This window comes from Ciona intestinalis, unplaced genomic scaffold (genome assembly GCF_000224145.3).
Source record: "Ciona intestinalis unplaced genomic scaffold, KH HT000103.2, whole genome shotgun sequence".
NCBI classification, from domain to species: domain Eukaryota; kingdom Metazoa; phylum Chordata; class Ascidiacea; order Phlebobranchia; family Cionidae; genus Ciona; species Ciona intestinalis.
The window spans coordinates 96,395-117,342 of NW_004190425.2; the positions used below are offsets into that span (position 1 = coordinate 96,395).

Sequence of the window (20,948 nt, forward strand, 5' to 3'; positions counted from 1 at the left end):
ACCACTATAATATTAAGTACTTTATATGTTGTATATAATTATTTCTATTATTCCATACAGCATTTCTTAATACGTATACTACAAGCCTTGATAATGACAGCAGATTAGTGTGTTTACATGAACACCAAGCAATTCAGAAGGAAAATATAATTGAACAAAAAACCAGAGGTGATCCTAGAATCACAGATTTTCTAGCGGCCATTTTAAATACCTTCTATTTTTCCCACCAACCTATTTTTTGGTTTTTTTCCTAACTAGCCCCCAGCGTACGGATTCTAGTTATTGGTTTCAATGTTTTGTACGTAGAAGTTAAGAAAAATGTTTTTTGAATTTTTTTTTTTCTTTCTTTTGATTAAATATGACCTTTGTATAAATCAAAAAAGGATATGTTATTATGTATTTTAAAACTGCTCTTATACTGTTACTGCGGATTTTCTAAAAATTTTGTATAGCAAATAACTGAAAGAAGACACAGTTTTACATTATTTGTTGTATTTCAGCACTAACATGTTACTGTGGTGGCTCACGAGAAAACCCATATTGTGAAAGAAATGTATTTAACTGCACTGTGCCAGAAGGTGTTTGTTATGCCATGACGGAAGTTCTACCTATTTCAAAAAATGTAAAACAAGTGTTTAGTGTAAATTTGTTAAAGCAACAACAGTTGTGCTTCAATGCAGTCATTGTTATTGTGATGATGTTTTTTAAAACATAAATTTTAGGGTTTATATTTACATTGAAGAATAATATTAAAGTACTGGGTAAAGGAAAATAGATCTAAATTAAATTATTTATTTTTTCCTCTTAATCATTTGTTTATAATACAGCAAACGCTGTTTAATTCCTTGCTAAATAGTAAAAGAAACTTTTATGTCAATTGCCAATTACCCTTTGCCTTACATTACCCTTTATCCCAATAGAGCAGATATTAAAATATATGCCAACAACAGCAAATTTTATATTTCCTTTTTTTAATTCTTGCAGATTTTGACTCAAAGAGGATGTTTTAGAAAAAACAGATTGGTGCCATACAACCGACCATTTGTATGTGAACCAGTCAATAAATCCAACCATCAAGTCATATGTTGCAAAACAGACTTCTGTAACCATCCTGAAGCAATGGAAGCACCAACATTGCCCACAACAACTGCCAGCATTCAAACTAATCAAGGTAACTAATATAAAAAAGGGTATTTATATGATATGACTATGTTATAATTATACATATACTAAAGAATATGGTAATGGAAATAATCATAAAATGGCAAACTACAGATAAAGAAAGTATTTTGCTAGTCCAATGGCGCAACTGATAAAAAACTTATTGTTCCCATTTCTAAAAATTATAAACCAAACATAATGCTGTGCTGTCTTTCTTTATGGTAGCATAGTTAGGTCATGTATATATATATAATATATAGCATTTTTTTTCTTGACACTAACAAAATAGACATCCATTAAGTTCATACTGTTTTATAAAAATGTTTTAATAATCTAATATGCAGACGCAGTATAAATATTTTGTTTTCCTGGACATTTAACTTCCCATAACACTTATGCATTGAAGACAGGTTTAGTTACATGAGCATCAGTTACCCAGAGAGTTTTATTTTAAATAAACTTAATTTAATATTGCTTTAAATTGATTGTGGTCGTTTTTATTAAGTGTCTTTCTAAAGGTAAAATAAAAGGCAAATACACGTTTCAGCATGCAACTCTTTATTATAAATGTGCGTGTAATAAACATAATTTATTTTAATGATTAACTGTGTTACATTAAAAGTAAACTTTACCGTTTCACGAATTCATGTCACTCTGTTTTTTTCGTGGTTGTAAACCCCTTCAACGATACTGTGTGCTTTGGTCTGACACGATTGCCGAACATTTAGGTCGCACAACCGGGTTACTGGGCTAAGATCTTGCTTGATTTAATGGAATCGCAAATGTTTAGCTATCTACACGCACAGCGGAGTTTTTACTTTCAAGATGTAATGTCACTGTGTGCGAATTTGCCAAGTAAACGGGGAAGCATGAAATGTTAATTATTGGTCTATTTCCTTTTGAAATAATGCGCATAAAACACGAACCAACTTAAGTAACATATGACATCACTACATAGGGAAGTATTGCTACGATAATAAAGCTTAACAGAAGGATATGCGGCCCACTTCTATTCGGGTGTATTCGGCCACGAAATTTAAATCCCTTGCCGCGAATAAATATTACGGCGACATCTGGCATGCATGAGTGCATAAGTCGGCGAAACAATTCCACGTTGTCTACGGCGTCGTTCCTTTGTTGTTTCCATTTCGATTGTTACATCATAATCGTTCCTTGTTCATCGTGCGATTTTCGGCGCCACGATTGCAATTGATCTTAGTGGATTAGTCTCCGTGAGAAAATCTTCTCGATTTTACGATCACTTTATATTTCCTCAAAGAATTGTAGTCAGAGTTAATATTATTACGTCATAGTGGTAAGCCAGGCGTGAAATTAACACCAATTACTTTAATCGGGCGTATAGGGCAATAATTATCATTGTTTATATAAAAAGCGAATGTCTTATTCAACACAAGCAGTAATTTAGACGAATTGCGACGGCTCCATTTTCCCTTATTGTGTGACGTCACTTACATGTAAAATACCTATTTACAATGTCTCAAAATATGCGGCTACTTTCACGATTTGAAACAACGTGATATGTCCAATACTACGTAGCACACGTATGTGATCACTCATTTGCATTTATATAATGAACTAAATAAATAATTGCGTTGTCTCACGAGTAAGTGATGGCACTTTTTCAACATACCAATGCAACAACATTTTAATATTATAAAGACATTTATTATTATATGGGTTAAATTTTATATATACCTATATATATATATATATATATGTACATTAATATATATATATTTTAACAGCAACAATTTGTTTGTGTTGTTGTTATTTAAGCGACTTTTTTCACATTTTTCAACTGTTTACTCTATTGTTTATTCCATTCTCTTTTTCACAGATCAACTGTCAACAACATTAATCGTTTTATTATCAGGTAAGCTGCTTTTTTTTAAGCAACTTACAATAGTTAACACTGTGTTTTTTATCGCAGTTGGCGGGTTCTTGTTGATGGCAATGCTTGTTCTTGTTGCGGTTTTCTATAAAAAGCAACACAGCAAGAGAAATGACCCATTGGTGGAAAGCCAGAATTCAAGCCTACCAGACACTAACATGCAAGGTCTTTATGTGTTCATTGCTTTAAATAACTGTCAGTAATAGCTTAACAATGTCATTTACCCTGGAAAGACAACACTTTTTTATGACACGCATATCATAAAACTTGCCATAGATGCATTACTTCTAACTCTAACAACTTTTTGTTTTACTTTTTAGTGTTTATACATTACCCAAAGTTTATTTAAAGAAATATGATTGAAACTTACAATTGAGTTTACAAATTAAATTGAATTTTAATTCATACAACCCACAAGATCTCTTGGACGACAAGGACTTCTCTACTACTGGTTCAGGTTCAGGATTGCCATTACTTGTCCATCGAACTATTGCTCGACAAATTCAACTACAAGAAGTTATTGGAAAGGGAAGGTGAGCAGGATGCTTTTTTTAAATATTATATGCGGGATTCTGTAAGCAGAAATAAAATTAACATTTTTAACTATACCGAAAAAGCAAAATATATTCTGTGAAAATTTTAGGAAATTAAAAGGGGATCGCCAGTAAAAATGTAGGAAGCCTAGCACCATAATTTGAACGCTTTGTACTAGCTAAGCTTTGAATGAAATATTAATATATGACACTAATGGCAGGTATGGTGAGGTGTTTCGTGGTAAATGGAGGGGTGAAGACGTCGCGGTAAAGAAGTTTGTGACTCGCGATGAGAGATCCTGGGCAAGGGAGGCAGAGATTTATCAAACCATCATGTTACGACATGAGAATATACTCGGATTCATTGCTGCAGATAACAAAGGTAGGAAGCAAAATGCTGCTGGTGTTCGTGTGTCAAAACCACAACCTGACATAGGACAACCACATTATATTACAAGCTGTTTGTATAGGGTTCAACACAGATATGAAAGATTGGCTTATTGACAGTCAGCAGAAACTATATGCAGTTTATAACAAAAACAGAACATTTTAAGATTATAGTTTGCAGAACAAATAAAACAACCTTTATATATACAATTGAACAAACAAACTTTTGGTTTCGATATCAAGGTGCATATAGTTTCTGCAAACACACCAGTTTCATTGGTAAATGTTATTATTATATTTAACTTCACAATATCATCTATGAGTAAGTTATTACTATATTACTTCATGTAAACAAATTGTTTATTACAATATTAGATGTTGGGACATGGACTGAACTATGGTTGATATCGGAATACCACGAGAATGGATCTTTGTTCGATTATCTTGGTGAAACACGTGTGGATGTTGGTGCCATGCTTAAGTTATGCAGCTCCATTGCTAGTGGGTTGGCTCATTTGCATAATGAGATTGTTGGTACTTTAGGTAAGCTGACTGTGGTGTATAGATGGTAGTAGTAAACTATAGGATGGTCATGGTCAGTTTTAAGTATTTATTCTAAACAACTTTGTCCTGGTTTTGTTTAAATGAGGTTGCTTTTTACTGTATTTTTAAGTTTTTACATAAAAAGGTTAAGGTACATTTAAAAGCAAAAACCTTCCAATTGGCTGTAAAAACATATTTTAGTTACGTTAACAAACATTTTACAGAGTTTGAGTAAATTATTATTTACTTTATGACAGGAAAACCCCCAATAGCTCATTGTGATTTAAAGTCAAAGAATATTTTGGTGAAAAAAAATGGTGAATGTGCAATTGCTGATCTTGGGTTGGCGGTCAGACATGATTCAAGCACCGACACTATTGACATTCCTCCTAATAACAGGGTGGGAACCAAAAGGTGAGATTCGTGGTTAGTTGTATTTAGTGATCCTAAATCATGTAGAAGATTATTTAATATTAGTTTCTCTTCAATATGGGTGAGGTCATAAGGCAAGACATAGGTTTTTGGATTGTCTTGGCCCATTACGTTACCTCAATATTAGTTTAGTATTGATTATAATTCCTTGTGATTTTTGATCCAGTAGTGGTTAAGTGTTTTTAATCAAATAATTCGATATAATAGTAACAAAGTTTTTTTTTCATAGTTTCCAACCACTATATTAGCTGCTTGGTATTAACTTTTTATCACATACTTAGCACATCGCATAATTAGTGTTTTATGAACTGCACTTGTTTAGATACATGGCACCTGAGATACTGGATGACACATTAAACATGTTACATTTTGACTCTTTCAAACGTGCGGATATATATTCACTGGGACTTGTGCTGTGGGAGATTGGTCGCAGATGTAGCATTGGAGGTAAAAAGTGGTTTCTTATCTTTACAAGGATGATTAAAGTTTAAATAAACTTTGGCAGCAATGTGTGTTTCTTATCTGCGAGTCGTTCTACCCTATGGTATTTTACAAATTTACTGAAATATTTGTAACTATCCAGGTCAGAATCTTGATTACCAACTTCCATATTACAACATGGTACCTGATGATCCAACAATTGAACAAATGAGAGTCGTTGTGTGTGAGAAGATGTTTAGACCACAGAAGGAAGCAACATGGCATAAATATGATGTAAGTTTCTCTTGTTTTTGGTCACTTAAATGAGGCTGTTAAAACCAATAGGGCGAATTACATTGAATTAATTATAGAGCCAATCAATATCAGTTTGCTTTGCAAATTTGATACCTTTTCTCCAGTTTGTATCAAACAGTAAAATTGTACAAGAGCAATATGTTACTAGAATAAGCTATAAAAGAGTAGGAAAAACAATTGTACGGTTTGTTGCAGACCATGGAGCGAATGTGGAAACTGATGAATGAATGTTGGTACGAGAGCGGATGCGCACGTTTAACTGCACTGCGAGTAAAGAAGACGATCGCGAAGATAGAAGATGAGGAAGGAGTGAAGAATATTTGATGTGTGGTGGTGGTGGTTTCTTCATACAATGTAAATTACTTCCATCACTTATGTTAACCTCTACCCAACTTAACTCAAAACAAAAACAATTCAAAATCTTATCAGGATTTAGTTTTAGATCTTGTACACTGCTTTTATGAAATATTTTTATTGTTCTGTTTGTACAAATATTTTAAACTTCTTTTTATTGAAAAGTTCACAATGTTGCCAATGTATGTTGTGTTATGTGTTTGTTGTTTCTTGTTATGTATAAGACTTTCACTTGGTAGTATCTAAAACCAGCAGGGTCTGTAGTCTGATCATAGTGTGCACTCTTAACAGGTGAACAACCAACAAAATTTTAATTGTTGCTTTGTATAATTGCTCAGCTTTTGGCTAATGGTGATAAGTATTGTGTCTGTACATACACCCATAGAAAATGTCCAAAAAATCTCTATCAAATATATTAATACCAACAACAACATTGCACTATGGTTTGCAGCATTCTGTAGAATTCTATGAACTAAATTTTTTCTCCGTTGTTTACCAGCATCCTCTATAATCAGTGCATTCATATGTAATTATGGTTACCTTGTTTTGCAACTATGTACAAATTACTTTCTAACTTAATTTTGGTTGTATTGTGTATATAAAACATTTAAATCAACATGCAGAGTTTTATGTGAATGTACAAGAAGATTAAGTTTTTTCTTTTTTATACTTAGCAGGCATCTGTGGTTTTCTCTGTTTTGAACGAGAGATGTGCTTCTCTATTTCTTCAATCGGGTTAATCTTACTTGGGAGTTGTACATACCTCACGGATGATGCCTTTATTAAAAGTATTAGCAGTTGTAATAATGGATAGACTGCTATTTTAAATTGCAACCACACCGAAATCTACAGAAACATAGCATATATTTGTTGATGATGTGGTACTTTACTTTATTAAATAGAAAATAGTTTTTGAAGGCAAACTTAGATTTTAAAATGTACGTCAATTGTTTATGAATGTAGGCTTATCAAGTTTACAACGAGTACCCACAATAGAAAATAGTTTTTATAGCCAAACTTGAATTTTAAAATGTACGTGTATTAAATTGTTTACAAAGTAGGCTTATCAAGTTTACAACAATTACGCACCTTTATATAAATCTCATCCACTTTAATTTTTGTTCCTCTAACATTGATAATAGTTGCATTTATTAAATTCAGATTACCGAAGCCGTCACAATTGATTAGACGACCTTTAATTAGACTTTCATTCTTAGTTTCAACCCTAACATTGTTATTTTCCATTGCAATCAAAAGAACAGCTAAAGTGTTATTTGCGTAAAATTTTTCTCGACTTGAAGCTGCCATGCCTCACTTGATCGAATCTCTGTTAAACGATAATGTTTGAAGTCCGATTTTATATATATATAAAATATATGCATGTATTCTAGAAGAACTCATGTTATGGTATATAACAGACAACAGTTAATGTGGAATTTATTAAAACCAAAGTTTTGTCTGCATCATGGTTTTGTTGCTTCAGAAAAGATCATTTCTTTATAAACACATTATGCCCAATTATTAACCAAGCAGTGAAACATACATGCTCTCTGTAACATACAGGCTTACTGAAAAAAAAATGTATAAAATTAAAAATACTAGCTAATGAAACTTACATTGCCCATCTAAATTATAACCCATACCTCTAATGAATATTATTGTACTGTGAAGTACTTTCTGGAGTTATAGGTTGAGGTTGATATCCAATTCTACGATGAACTTCTGCTCTAGACCGTGTGTTTCGAATACCGCCTGGATTTGCCGGTATAGTCGTGAACGTTTGATTTACATCAAAATCTTTAGTTATTGTTTCGCTGTGACTCTGTTTTCCTTTGTTCGTTTCTTTCTGTAAAAAAATATCATGATGTTAAGGCCACAAATAAACGTATCTATGTCAAACCTTTTAACGAAAATGTTGATTTGTAAAATAAAATTTAAAGGATTGTAGATATTTCGGTAAATTGGACCAGAATACTATATGCGGGATGCGGCCTGGTCCAAAAGATGTTAAATGACCATACGATTAAGAAGATAACAAATTAACTTTTAATTCCATGGAAACATCTGCAATCGTTTGCAACCTGTAGTTTTATTTGTAACCCCTAAGGTATTATTCACTTATATGTGCCATTGCAATAACGAAGCCGGTTATTTAATTACTTTTTTCCATATTAAATAATAATATATATGCGAAATATAACTTACACAATGATTCAGATAATCTTGAAGATCTTCAACTTGTAGTTTAATTTTTGAAGGTTTTCTTCGTAGCATATCAATATGTATTCAATTGTTCATGCAAAGCAGTTTCAAGACTTTAATACGTTTATATAATTATACTCAATTTGGTACTATAGGTGTTTTCCCTAATCGATGCAATGCCTTCAATTTTAACATAAACATAGCAATCACTCTTTTCAGTTTTGAAACAACCATGAAAAATACAATACAATTGTGTTTTTATAAAATTTGCAAATAATATTAGTTGATGCAATTAATTCAACGTTACACGTAGCATTCAAATATAATATCAAAAGCTCCCACATGTAAAATAAAATCACAGCTAAATGACGCAATAAGAATATCGTTCTGGTTCATTGCGCAATTGGTCAATGCTTGAAATGAGATGATAGCGTCCCTGCCTTAGTTACAATTTATCTGTAGACGTCTGCATTAATGGAATACGAAATGTTCCCAATTTGCTAGTAATGGCGACAAATAACGGAAATGAGACTTGGAGTTCGAACGCGTCAAGTAGTGGTTCGGGTAAAAAGAAAATGAACGTAAATGTTTATAACTTTCAAGTAAGTGTATGTAGTACAGTACACATCGTTTCAAAATTTTCGTACATATGTATGTCGAACTTTTTTGAAATAATGAATTTTGATTAGTAGGTTAGCAGGTGTAACGGTTGACTTGACTGTGTAGTACAGGTATTTAATGATATAGTTTAAACGAATATAACCTAATGCAGGCATTGCTGGGGTTCTTAACCCTTTTAAAGCTCGCCCCTCAAGATTGCAACAAAACGCGCAACCCCAATTATGTTAAAATAATGTCTAATACATTACAATTAACAGAAACATGGGATAAAACATATAAAAACACCTTTTTACGCAGTTGTACAAGTAACTAGGAAAAGAGTGCTAATGGTTTAATTTTACTGCCCTGCATGTTGCCTAACATAGGGGAGGATTCTTCACTAGCACTTAATTTTTTCCAATCATTATAAGTAAATGATATCTATATGCCAATCTGCCATTCTTTTTTGTGAATTATCTCTTTTTTGTGTTTGCATACATGTTTAACACTATATAAGTCTCCTGTCACCAAGTATCTGTGTGGGGAAGAGGGGAAACTTTCTTATACTCTGCTGTATTTGCGTTTGTTTAAAGCCTAATGCCACTCATCATGTATTTGTCAAGCTAAGTTGTTGTGTATTTGTCAAGCCAAGTTGTCAACCTGGTGTACGGAGTTATTACCGTTAAGATGGATGCGAATAAACTATTACACCACCCCCAACACAGGCTATAATCTTCATAAAAAGTTATTAATTGATGTTAATTGCACGCTTTGGTAGTATGATTACTGAACTGTAAAATCACGACTCTCATCACATGAGTGGTATTTAAATTTCAGGTTCGGATGCGTAAAGTTTTAACAAAAGAAGAAAGAAATGAAGTGACGCATATCTTAAGTTGTTATCACAAAAACCGAAATGTCTATTATCTTACTCAATCCTTGAAATCTGTGCTGGACAATGAAGAAAAGAGGAGTATTATTCCATTGCTTAAACAGGCAAGTCAAATTTAACGTTAACTACCAGTACTGTTTTTGGTATGAACTGATTTGTGATGTATATGATCATGCTGTTCTTATTGTACTGTCCAGATTTGAAACATAAGTAACCGTTCCAAGTTTACCTTTTTTTAAAGCGAATTCTTTTATTTATACAGTATATATATATACATTCATACCAAACACGTGAAACACGCTTATGTTATTTTTGATATATATATATTATATTTGTTACTCTTTGTGTTTTGAATAAATGCCTTTTATGGTAACAACGTTGAACAAGCACTGTTTTGTAATTGTTGAAATATGATTGCTCGGATTATATTATACACCTATAACTTATGACTTAAAGGCTATAAGTCATAACATTCCTCTTATTTACTCTTGACTTACCTGTGATGTTTATTAAGATAATTCCAGTGGTTGATCGTGCAGCATTTGATCAATTCACGTGTGAAGGGGCGTATGTTAGAAGGTCAGGTTCAAGTAGAGAGAGTAGCGTATCTTTGCAACAGACTGATGATTCTGGTATTGGGTGAGCTGCTTCTTTAAATTCAATAGATGATATATATTGTTTTTTTACATTTGTAGCTATATTTAAAAAAAATTAAAAATTTTAAAAAAATATTTAGAAATTGTATTTATAGGGTTATGTTTGGGTTAACAAAAAAATGGTTTGTTTTGTTGCAATTTTGTAATTAGTTTCAATTGTTATGTATAACAAACAAACGCATATATTTGGTTTTTAGGATAACTACTTGTGGCAATTCACAATCAAATGATTTGAAATCAAATTTAGAAAATCGTCCTGTGCGTTCAGCAAGCATGTCTGAGATAAGGTTAGTTTATATGAAACTAAAAGGATATTCAATATAAAAAGAATCTTTAGTAAAACAAAAGCTATATATATATATATATGAAGCAATCTTTTTCCATCACACTGCACCCTCATTAAACATTGTTAAATAGAACATGGTCATCTATTAAATTTTTTCTTCAAATATTTTGTAAAGCAAGAAATTTCCCAACCATCATTTATAATTCATCTGTAAGCCTAAAATAATAAGATTTAACCATTTTAGCACAATAAACATGGTTTAATAATAAAAGTAGTTGTTTGTTGTGACATATTATGGTTTGCTCTAACCAGTTGTCGCTAATGGTTTGTTCAAATATCAGCCATACATAAAAAATCAAATTTCCTGAAAAGTTACTCACAAAGTAAAATAATTATGGTAACTTGTAAGATGGTACGGGATATATGAAACCGAACACCCGTGTTATAACCACTGTTGTTTTCAGTCATGAGGAGATAAAGTAAGTTATTACATTCATTCGTTTGAGGTTAATTGTTCTATAGGTGCATTCTTTCTTCATAACTCAGCCTATTAAACTTATTAAAATCATAATGAAGTTGATATTTTATTTTATAAAGTTGATTATTTTTTACAGCGGCAAAAGTTCAAAACTTTTTTCTTCTGGTACATTTGGTTCTGCTGTAAGAAGAAGAGTAAAAGCTGTTCTCTCACGGAGAGCATCAACATCCAGTCTTAAAGCTTCAGATCGACGAAGACATTACTCTGAGACTCATCTTTCAGAGACGGGTAAAGATGGATCTTCATTATTTGGAAGTTTTATTAAAAAATCAAGGTAAATCTTCTTGCTAGTCTATATAGTTTTATTCATATTGCATCTGAAACATCCTAAACATATTAAATTTTGTGATAATAATTATGTTTATATATTATATATACTTTTTAAAAATGTAACATGTTACAAAAACAATTAAAATTAAATTGCATCTTGTGTCTCTATTTTGGTTTGTGTAAAGTCTAAATTAATTTAAATCAGGATTTATTTTATTATTTTATTACAATTACAGCATGAGGAAAAAGAAATCAAGCAATCTTGATGTTTCATCAACCTCCCGACAAAGTGATGTCGTTTTGATCAAATTAAATCGATTAAAATCTGCAAAACGTGGATTGGGATTTATAATTGGAGGTGGTTCTGAACTAGGAACAGGTTTGTTTAAATTAAGTATATATATATATATATATATGTATATTACATATATATATATAGTATATATATTCTTGTTTAAAAAAATGTTTTCTGAAAAAGGATTGAATTCAGTTTCATTTGGTGTCGTGGCAAAGTGGTTAGGAAGTTAAAAATATTCACACCCAGTGGTCCCCTATATGTTGTCCAAATTGTCAGCCATAAATAAAACATTCCAAAAAAAATAAAAAGTTACAAAGTTACATATGTGGTAATTAAAAGGCAAGCAACAGGCGTATAAAACAGAACACCTGTGTTATAACATCGCATTTTGCTCGCCATGCATTGATAAGTAAGTTACATAACAAAGTCAAACTATGTACAAAGATTATGTTTAATAAATAATATATGTAATGTTATCAGGGATATTTGTTTCTCATGTTGAAGAAGGATCAGCTGCAAATGAAGCAAACCTAAAACCTGGAGATTTAATCGTCCAAGCTAATGATACAGCTCTACATTCTGCTGTTTCACACGATGTTGCTGTGCAGGTAACCATATAGAATGCTTATTATTTTTTACCTTTATTTAGTATTGTTTTGTATGGAATTTGACAAGGGGCATGAGGTTTTGTATTATAACCTAACAACACTTATTTAAGTACAGCACTATTCTTAATTAACATTGACAATTTAACATAGAACTTCTAGATATGATAGAATACTTTATAAATAAAACTATTTCTCTCCAATGTTGTTTGACTTATTTTTAAACACATTGATTTTTATTTTTGTTGAATGTTATTTTTAAATTTCTAAAACTTCACTATATTATGAAGCAGCGGGTTTTATCCACACAATTTATTCCCACCATTCAACTGCTGCTATATTAAGCTGTGGTTATAAATCAATAATTAATGTCTCTGTTTAGTGACTGGTTCGTTCTTCAGTGATGTCATAATGATCATTATTTATTATGATACTAACTTGGATTAAAAATATTTTTAAACTGAAGTTTGTGGCACAAATGTGGGATATTATTATTATATTACTCTACAACTTGATTACATTAGAATTACATCAATTTTTAAGTAACTTGTGTTATCACTGTTATGGTTGGGTTAATGAGATTAGCATAATATTTCTTATTTTACAAGAGTTTGATTTTGTACATCGCTGTGTGGTTCACCAGCTACAAATATTTCTAAACCTAAATGAAGCAAGCACACATAAGCACACTTCAGCGTAAAGTGCTTTTCAATATAATTGAGTTGTGACCCTGGAACTCTAGATTTTCAAACACTTGTTTGATAGAATCAACTACGTAGTATTAAGTTTCGTTCTAAAATACCGCGTCATATAACCCACTTTCCTTCAAGTGCTATATTCCTATGCTTCAAGTATGAATGTACACATGATCTAATAGGACAGTGGGCAAGGAATTGTTCTTTTTTGTTAAAACTGTTTCTGTATGTGGTCTTACTCTTAACACACATACTGTATCATGTATGGTATCTCTCTAATATTTTGTATTATTTATATTGAACTTACTTTCAAATAAGTTTAAAGTTCCACCTATTTTAAAATTAAGTGAGCTGAAAAAAGTAAACTTTTGGTCATTCCTAAACAGAGATTTAAACATAACTTATAATAAATGCATCAGATGTTTTAGTAGTATAGGCCTTATTTTCATTTAACGCAGTTTAATCACAATTACACATTACATATTTTAACTTTTTTCTAATCCACAGATTTTGAAAAATTGTGACAAACTTGTGCTACATGTTAAACCCCAAGGTGCGAAACATATCATGCGTAACAAGCCCCACCCTCGAACCAGACCCCCCTCACCCCCAGTTTTTACCCAGGACCACACCTCTGCTAATGTTGACACTGCAAAAAGTGGATTACGTCTTTTATCATCAGGACAACGAAGGGTAATTGTTTACTTTTAGCATTCAAGGCCTCATATATACAAACTGTACTGTCAAATTGCGACCTCATAAATATAAACCAACAGTGCGAGTGTCTGGTTAAAAAATTGGAAAAAAAGGTAGCCATGTTATGTTGCATGTATCTTATAACAAATCTTCTTTTTTCGAGTTTTTTCTCTGTCCCAATCTCAATCTAATAAAACTATGACTATTATATACTATTTATATATTTGAGTTGAGTAAAATTATTATAACCGCATGTGGAAGTGATTGGGATTCACCTCGCAAAATCCTCAAGTAAAAAACCTAGGAAAACTTTGATTAACCTTAGAAAACTTAAATAAGAACTTTCCAGATCAACTTAAACGTTAAAGAAGGTCAAAACCTGGGTTTGATGATCAGGGGTGGATCTGAATATGGGTTGGGAATATTTGTTACAGCTGTTGATGAAAGTTCAGCAGCAGAGAATTCTGGGTTAAAGGTTTGTTTTATATAACCCATACCTGTTACCTTTTGCTACAAGCGTACAGGACATAATGCCAAATATTTTTTTTGGACTTATCTGGTATACATATAAAAACATGTTCATTGTATTCGAACGTCATCAAGATTTGACATAACAACACAAAATATTTTTGTTACCAACTGGAGCATTCATGGGGCATAAAAAAGTATGGCTGCCCCTAATGTTTATTTAATTTAAAAAATGTTTTTGTTTAAAAAAATCTTTTAAAATAATGTTTATTAAAACACAATAGTGGTAATATAACTTTGTTTTGCAAGCTTGTTTTTGTCCTATTTTTCCTGAATTGATTGTTCATTAGTATTGATACTAAACCTACTGTCGCGATGTGTTTTATTTATACTATTTTTGTTTTATAACAGTATTTTAATGATATTAAAGGCAGGAGATGAGATATTGGAAGTCAACAATGTTAGTTTGGGCGGACTAAGTCACGCTGATGCTGTCAAGTTGATCAGATCAAGTAGAATGTTGATTATGACGGTTAGATATGTTGGGAGAATACCTCAGGTAAATATTTATTTACATCATTAAAATGATGTTGTTAAAGCTATGAAAACAGCAAAGGATATCGTCTTACTTGCGATATTAAAGTGTAGTAATAACAATTAGTAGACATGTTTAACTTCCATGTTTGTACTTTTTGTTTGTAGTTTTTTTCTAACTTGGACAATTTTTGTTGGTTCCCTGCTGCCATATTTTAGTTGAGTTGTTGAAGATATTGCAGTGCGGCAGAATTGTCAATAGTTTTACAAGTAAACTTTGTGCCTGTCACTTTTTAACCTGTACCGCAACTCAGCGGTACAAATTTTGTTTCTTAGTGTTCAAGGATAAGGCAAACGTACTTAATCTTAGCATTAGTATGTTTGACCACAATAATCTGACCCGAACTTATAAAATGATAGTAACAAAACATTTTCTAACACACTGATATACCAATGTACAGTCGGCCAAAACATCACATCACCAACCAATAGATGATCGTGTTTCACTTCACAGCAGCATCGGGGGTGGTAAGGTGGTGGGGAAACTACAACCAAATGGAGTCAGGGTAAGACAAGTTTAAAATTATTACATCATGACAACAAATACTATATTTTTAACATGAACTTGAATCTAAAACTTAAAAAAAATCATATTTAGAAATTGTAAGCCATACATAAAAACCTAAAAACTACAAAAACAAATCACCCATCAAGTTACATTCATGGTAACTCATAAGCTCGCATGAGGTGTATTAAACAGAACACGTGTGTTAAAACAACTGTCTTTTTCTGGCCAAGGATAAAGCAAGTTATATTCATTGTTAATGTACATCAGAAAATGCAAGTATTTATAAAATATAATACACATACAGTCTGTATTTGCAACAATTCGCCCAAAACTTATTGTCACGGATTTTTTCCTATTTTCAGGGAGCTTTCCAACGCAAAATAACGAGCCCCCATCAACAAATGATTCTTCCTAATATGTTAAAACGGTCAACGGGTTGCGATAGTAAACTACCAATGAAACTTTCATCTCTCAACAACTCATTAAGTTGCAATCCAGTGTGGGAAACGCTGTCGGAGGAAGAACAGAAGTCGTTGAAATATTATGTCAAGGAATATTTGTCAAGCCACGTGTCACCCGACGCACTTGTGTTGGCGTTATCCCAACTACTTGCAGATCATGAGAAGGTAAATTTTATGATTATTCTCATGGGGTTTGCTGTACATTCTGTACATATTGAGTTCATTTACTCGTGATTTGGTCTCATGTTCATATGATCATGATTTTATTGATTGAAATTTTGTTCCCCTTTTTAACAAAAATATTTTTTAATTACAGCTCTATCATACCTAAGTAACTTTCTAGTTAAAAATTTGTTGATTATTTCTTTGCCAAAATTTTAATAATAACCTTAAATTTGTAACTTCTCTTCAGTTCTCACTGATGTCAGTTATAAGGGATTACATCAGTCATCGAGATTTGGATCGATTTGATGTCCTTGTGTTGAGACGAGAGGTGGAAGCTTTGAGGAGCAGACATCAGGAAGACACCACGAATTCCACTGAGTCAATCAGCACAAACGAAACAAGCAACAAAGTGTTACAACCGCCTAAGTTACAATCAACCCCAAATTCTTCATTTCAATCGAGTGAATCAAACACTGAATCTGCTGAGATGATTTCTCCTGTGCGTCTTCCTGATCAAAACAAGGAACCGAAAGTGAAGATTCCTCCCGTTCCTCCAAAAGCTCCTCCCAACAAACCACGAAGATCTTTCCGAGAAAGGAAGATCTTTAACACAACATCCTCGTTTGAATACAAAGAACCAAACCCTCCATCGGAAAAAAAAGAAACCTCCAAAGTAACAATCAAAACATCGGATCGTTCAATCAGTCCGTTCAGTTTGGCTCTGGAGAAACATCGATCTTCTCACTCAGGGAGGATCAAAGCCGGGAGCAACCCCATCCACCCCTCCCTGCCGTGTCCACAGTTTTTCGAACCTCCGGTTCAATTTAAGAACAATAAACAAAATCAAAACTCCATCTCCTGCCACGATTCAACCACGAGCGACTCCGATTTTCCCCCTCCTCCTTTATCCTTTAGCTCCTCCGCATCGAGCACGATGAGCGAAAGGTCCTCCCATCCACCCAGAATCACTGACTCCCCAGCCGAGATACATCTTCGTCCAACATCATTTTCATCATTTAACAGAAAACCATCGCCGTGTGCTCGAAAGTACGCAGTCACTGCTGAAGTTCACAGTCAAAGGTAGGTGACATATCAAGTCTCAGTGCAATAATGTATCAACCATCAATCCTTTAATTTAAACTGGAATCTAAGATGTTTTTACTTCCTAAAAATAAATTCACTATATTTATTTTGCAAAGGTATACCATACAGTAAACATTGGTATTTTGTACTATATATAAATGTAACTTGCTTTACCCTCGCGTGGCTGAAAAAAGACAGTTGTCATAACACGGGTGTTTTGTTTTATATACCTCGTGTCGGCTTACAAGTTGCCACGATAGTAACTTTTTTTGTGGCTTACAATTTAGACAACTCATTAGTGACCACTGGGTTAGAGGTTAATTGTCCTGCCCATGGACTCCTATGCGCACAATGGTAGCAGCAAAAAGCCTTGAACCGATTACCTTTAATTTGGAGGCAGACCTGCCAATCAACTGTGCCAAGGCGCATGACATGCCATGTTGTAGCATTGTACACCAAGGATAAACAAAACTTGCCGTATATAAACAGAGTATCTGGGTTATTATTAAAATAAAAGTAAACACCAGTTTAATATATTACAGTTTACCCAGGACAGTAAATAAACAAACAGATTATTCGAATTCTGCATTCAATGTAAGTTGTGTTGAATATTATCTTGTTTTTTACTAAACTGTATCTAAAATATTTATCGAGTAAAACAGGTATCAATAATATTATTTTAAACAGCCTAATGTAAGCTAAAATACTTTCCAACAGAAGCAGCAAATGTGTTATAGTGTAAATGAGAATTACCAGTTGAAACCTAAGGTGTCAAAAACTGGCAGTCGTCCAAAATAGCTGGATATAACTTATTTATCCCCACATGGTGCAGTTGGGACAGTTGTTATGAATCGAGAATTCGATTTCACCCCGTGCCGTTTGCATTGTACCACTTATTTAACTTTGTAGATGATTATTTTTTTTGTGAATGGCTGACAACTCAGGCAATACTCTTTGTTCTAGAGGCAGATGCGTTAGCCATTAACCACTGTGCCATAACACTGGTGCTTATAAATGCTAAAGCTGCTTCTAATTAACTATTCTTTTCAGGGAAAGAAATTAAATTTAAGTGATGACAGTTCTTCGGAAGATGAATCAAAATATCCGTACTTTCTACCAAATGTTGAAACACAGAAAGTTGTGATTTTCCAAACAGTTGGTGCACTTGGATTGACAATTGCCGGTGGTGCTGGCACTAAACAACCTTTGCCTAAAGTTGTAAAGATCCAGGTAATTGTTTCTATTTACCAAGTTGATTTTATGCCATGAAGGAGTTATTGGTAATTGGTTTGTTATTCTTGAAAACTTAAGAGTTTTAGGTTAGGTTTTTGTTTGTTTGGAATTTTTATTAACAGTTGTAGTCAATGTTTTTCCTTTGTCTGAGTTTGGTAGCTCAGAAATAGAAAAGTAAAAAAAAAACAAATAAAAGATTGTTGTTTAAACGCAATAATTTACATGTTATTGTAGCGTGCGTAAAAAACTTTTTTCTGTACAACACGTTATACTAATGAAAAACCCTTACAAAAATACTAACTAATATATTTTTCTCTTTAACAGCGTGGAAGTTGCTCGCACCTATGTGGTCGAATCAAAATTGGTCATGTGATTCATGAAGTGAATGGTACACCACTGAGACCACTCAAACATGACCAAGTCATTCAATCAATTGCTCGTGCATTTAAAGAGGAAGGCCGAGATTCGCTTGAACTTATAGTCAGTGGTCCATACCTGCCTATGTAACTGACTTGTACATATTCAAAACTTTGAACAAATTAACCAAGTTCCGAATATTTTTTTCCAATTCATGTTCCTGATGTTTTATTGCAATAATCTCACAACACTGTTGCTCAAAACAAAGCACAATTTGATCAAATAATGACAATTTTTACCTCCAGTTTCAATACTGCCCACACCAGTGATTACACATAGCAATAGTATTGCCCATCCAATGTACTTACCTGTTTTATAGTTACTGCCTGACTAGAATACCTTGCATTTACCTCTTTGTATGTTGTCTTCAAGTAATTGAGAGTTTTTTTTTGTATATTTGCTTTTGCACAATCTTTCGTTCTAAAAATTCATTTAATGCTGTTCAATAGATTCTTTGAATCTTAATTTATTGGTGTTGTGCATGACATTGTGATGGTTTATATTGTATATTTGCTACTGTAGTGTTTCTTGTGGTGTTACTGCCTTTGCTTTAGTTAGTATTGTAAAATATTAGTAAATAAAGTTTCAGAAATTCACTGCGCTTGTTGCTATTCGTGTACATAATGACAATGTAATGTTCCAAAATACCGTAATACTATTTTCGGAATGAAGCTGTAAAAATACAAAGAGAAATTACCACTGAACCTAAAAAATTCAAGTCTTAAAATGAAAATGGATATAGCATTTCTATAGTGCTTATGTTTTTGTAGGACGTCACCTTTGATAAACTTGATCGCAAGGTAGAAAGTAAACATCTAAGCATATGTTTAGATATCTATGGTCTGAGGTTAAGGAACGGCTTCTGCCGTGTACGTGCGAATGAATGATTGTAACTTACCTTATCCTCGCGTGGCCGAAAACGACAGTCGTTAAACACGATTGTTCTGTTTCAAATACCTCGTGTCAGATGACGAGTTCTCAACTATCCTTCTTTGCGAATGTTTATATAAAAGGATCCATTTTTTTGTTTTTTTGTTTGTTATTTAATTAGTTTCGGTTTACCAAGACGAACTTTTATCAGAACAAACTGCGGGTTAAATCTTACCACAAGAAGCGTTTTATTCTGGTTATCTGATTGTTTTAAATTTGCAGAATGACATCACCTGCACGTGATATTAACTTATGTAAAAAGATATTCTATGCATTTTAGCATTATCTTTATTTAACATTATACGATGACGTCATGTGATACAAAGTTGGATTATGAACGTCATGTGTCAATATACATTAACTCTCACGATTTGTCCTTTTTTATGTTTATTTTAGCATACGGTTGAGTATCCTGTAAATAGTTATTCCTGTATCTTCAGTGCTATATGCGTGTGTAACACGAGATGCACTGCTGCAAATTGGCAAGTGTTCAACTTACAACGAATTACTGGGTAACTGATGCTATACAAGTCCAGTTATACTAGAAATTATATGGTACAGTGATGAGCTGGTGACTCAATTCTAAACGTATTTTGGTAAAATTAATTTAACATTACCACAGTGAATTGTACTGTCCTATAGTTACCAAAACCCTATTATTGCAAAACATATTAAAAATAAAATGCTAATATCTTATATTCAATATCAATTATACGCCCGATTTAAACGTCTATTTGTGCATTGTAGCATTTTAACTTGACTGGCTTTTTATGCGTTATTGATTACACATCATCGCACACCGCATGTATTGCAGTTATCAAGCTCATATAGTGATCATGAAAGTTTTAAACTTATTTGAATTGCTGACATAAGCAATCACTATTTTGCCCGAGGACACTTATACGAAACATTACTAGAACGAATAAAAATATCTTGAGAGCTAAAAAATTGACAAAAGGCATGAGTTTAGTTTTTAGTGGCGGCAAGATATTCGGTTAATAAAATGAGATATATAGTTATAAATACTTGGGTGTTAAAATACGCAAATTGTTAATATCAATATAGAGATTATAGAGATAACTTCTTGTTTCAGTAAGAACTTCGTTCGTGTTTTATCTCAGTAATTCAATGTCAAACTACTTTACATTAAGAAGTGATAAGATTCAGGTGGTAATTACATTACTAAGGTAAGGCTTAATGTTTTGAAGGTATATTGCCTGTACATTAGGCGTAAGTATAATACAGGTATCTCTGAAATGGTTAATACGTATTTTCTATACGCCATACAGCGGAC

The 20,948-nt window shown here is 32.7% G+C and overlaps 2 protein-coding genes and 1 long non-coding RNA gene across 4 annotated transcripts; 2 read left to right on the plus strand and 1 right to left on the minus strand.

The window, feature by feature from the left end:
• Positions 1-497: 497 nt before the first annotated feature.
• tgfbr-ic (TGFbeta-recepter I homologue) lies at positions 498-6,673 on the plus strand (the record flags this gene model as incomplete). Its single annotated transcript, NM_001100434.1, is given in 11 exon segments — positions 498-622; positions 985-1,171; positions 3,020-3,055; positions 3,113-3,238; positions 3,492-3,606; positions 3,828-3,988; positions 4,369-4,536; positions 4,794-4,950; positions 5,291-5,415; positions 5,552-5,682; positions 5,899-6,673. Coding segments are annotated over 11 exon segments (1,460 nt in total), but the record flags the coding sequence as incomplete, so codon positions are not given.
• Positions 6,632-8,420, minus strand: LOC101243162. 2 transcript variants are annotated; one of them, XR_717631.3, is made up of 4 exons: positions 8,263-8,420; positions 7,701-7,903; positions 7,147-7,384; positions 6,632-6,834 (listed from the first exon to the last, which is right to left on the minus strand). It is a non-coding gene; the product is annotated as an uncharacterized LOC101243162 (long non-coding RNA). The 2 variants fall into 2 exon arrangements; XR_003396844.1 differs by lacking the exon at positions 6,632-6,834 and having other exon boundaries at positions 6,886-7,384; positions 8,263-8,418.
• Positions 8,421-8,442: 22 nt separating this feature from the next.
• LOC100181054 (whirlin) lies at positions 8,443-19,320 on the plus strand. Its single transcript, XM_018815825.2, has 16 exons — positions 8,443-8,861; positions 9,697-9,855; positions 10,266-10,390; positions 10,605-10,694; positions 11,308-11,505; positions 11,738-11,880; positions 12,280-12,407; positions 13,607-13,792; positions 14,145-14,270; positions 14,694-14,822; positions 15,259-15,363; positions 15,728-15,991; positions 16,239-17,071; positions 17,617-17,668; positions 18,125-18,304; positions 18,632-19,320. Exons 1-16 carry the CDS (start codon positions 8,766-8,768, stop codon positions 18,812-18,814), a joined length of 2,997 nt encoding a protein of 998 aa, XP_018671370.1. The 5' UTR covers positions 8,443-8,765; the 3' UTR covers positions 18,815-19,320.
• The last annotated feature ends 1,628 nt before the right edge of the window (positions 19,321-20,948 follow it).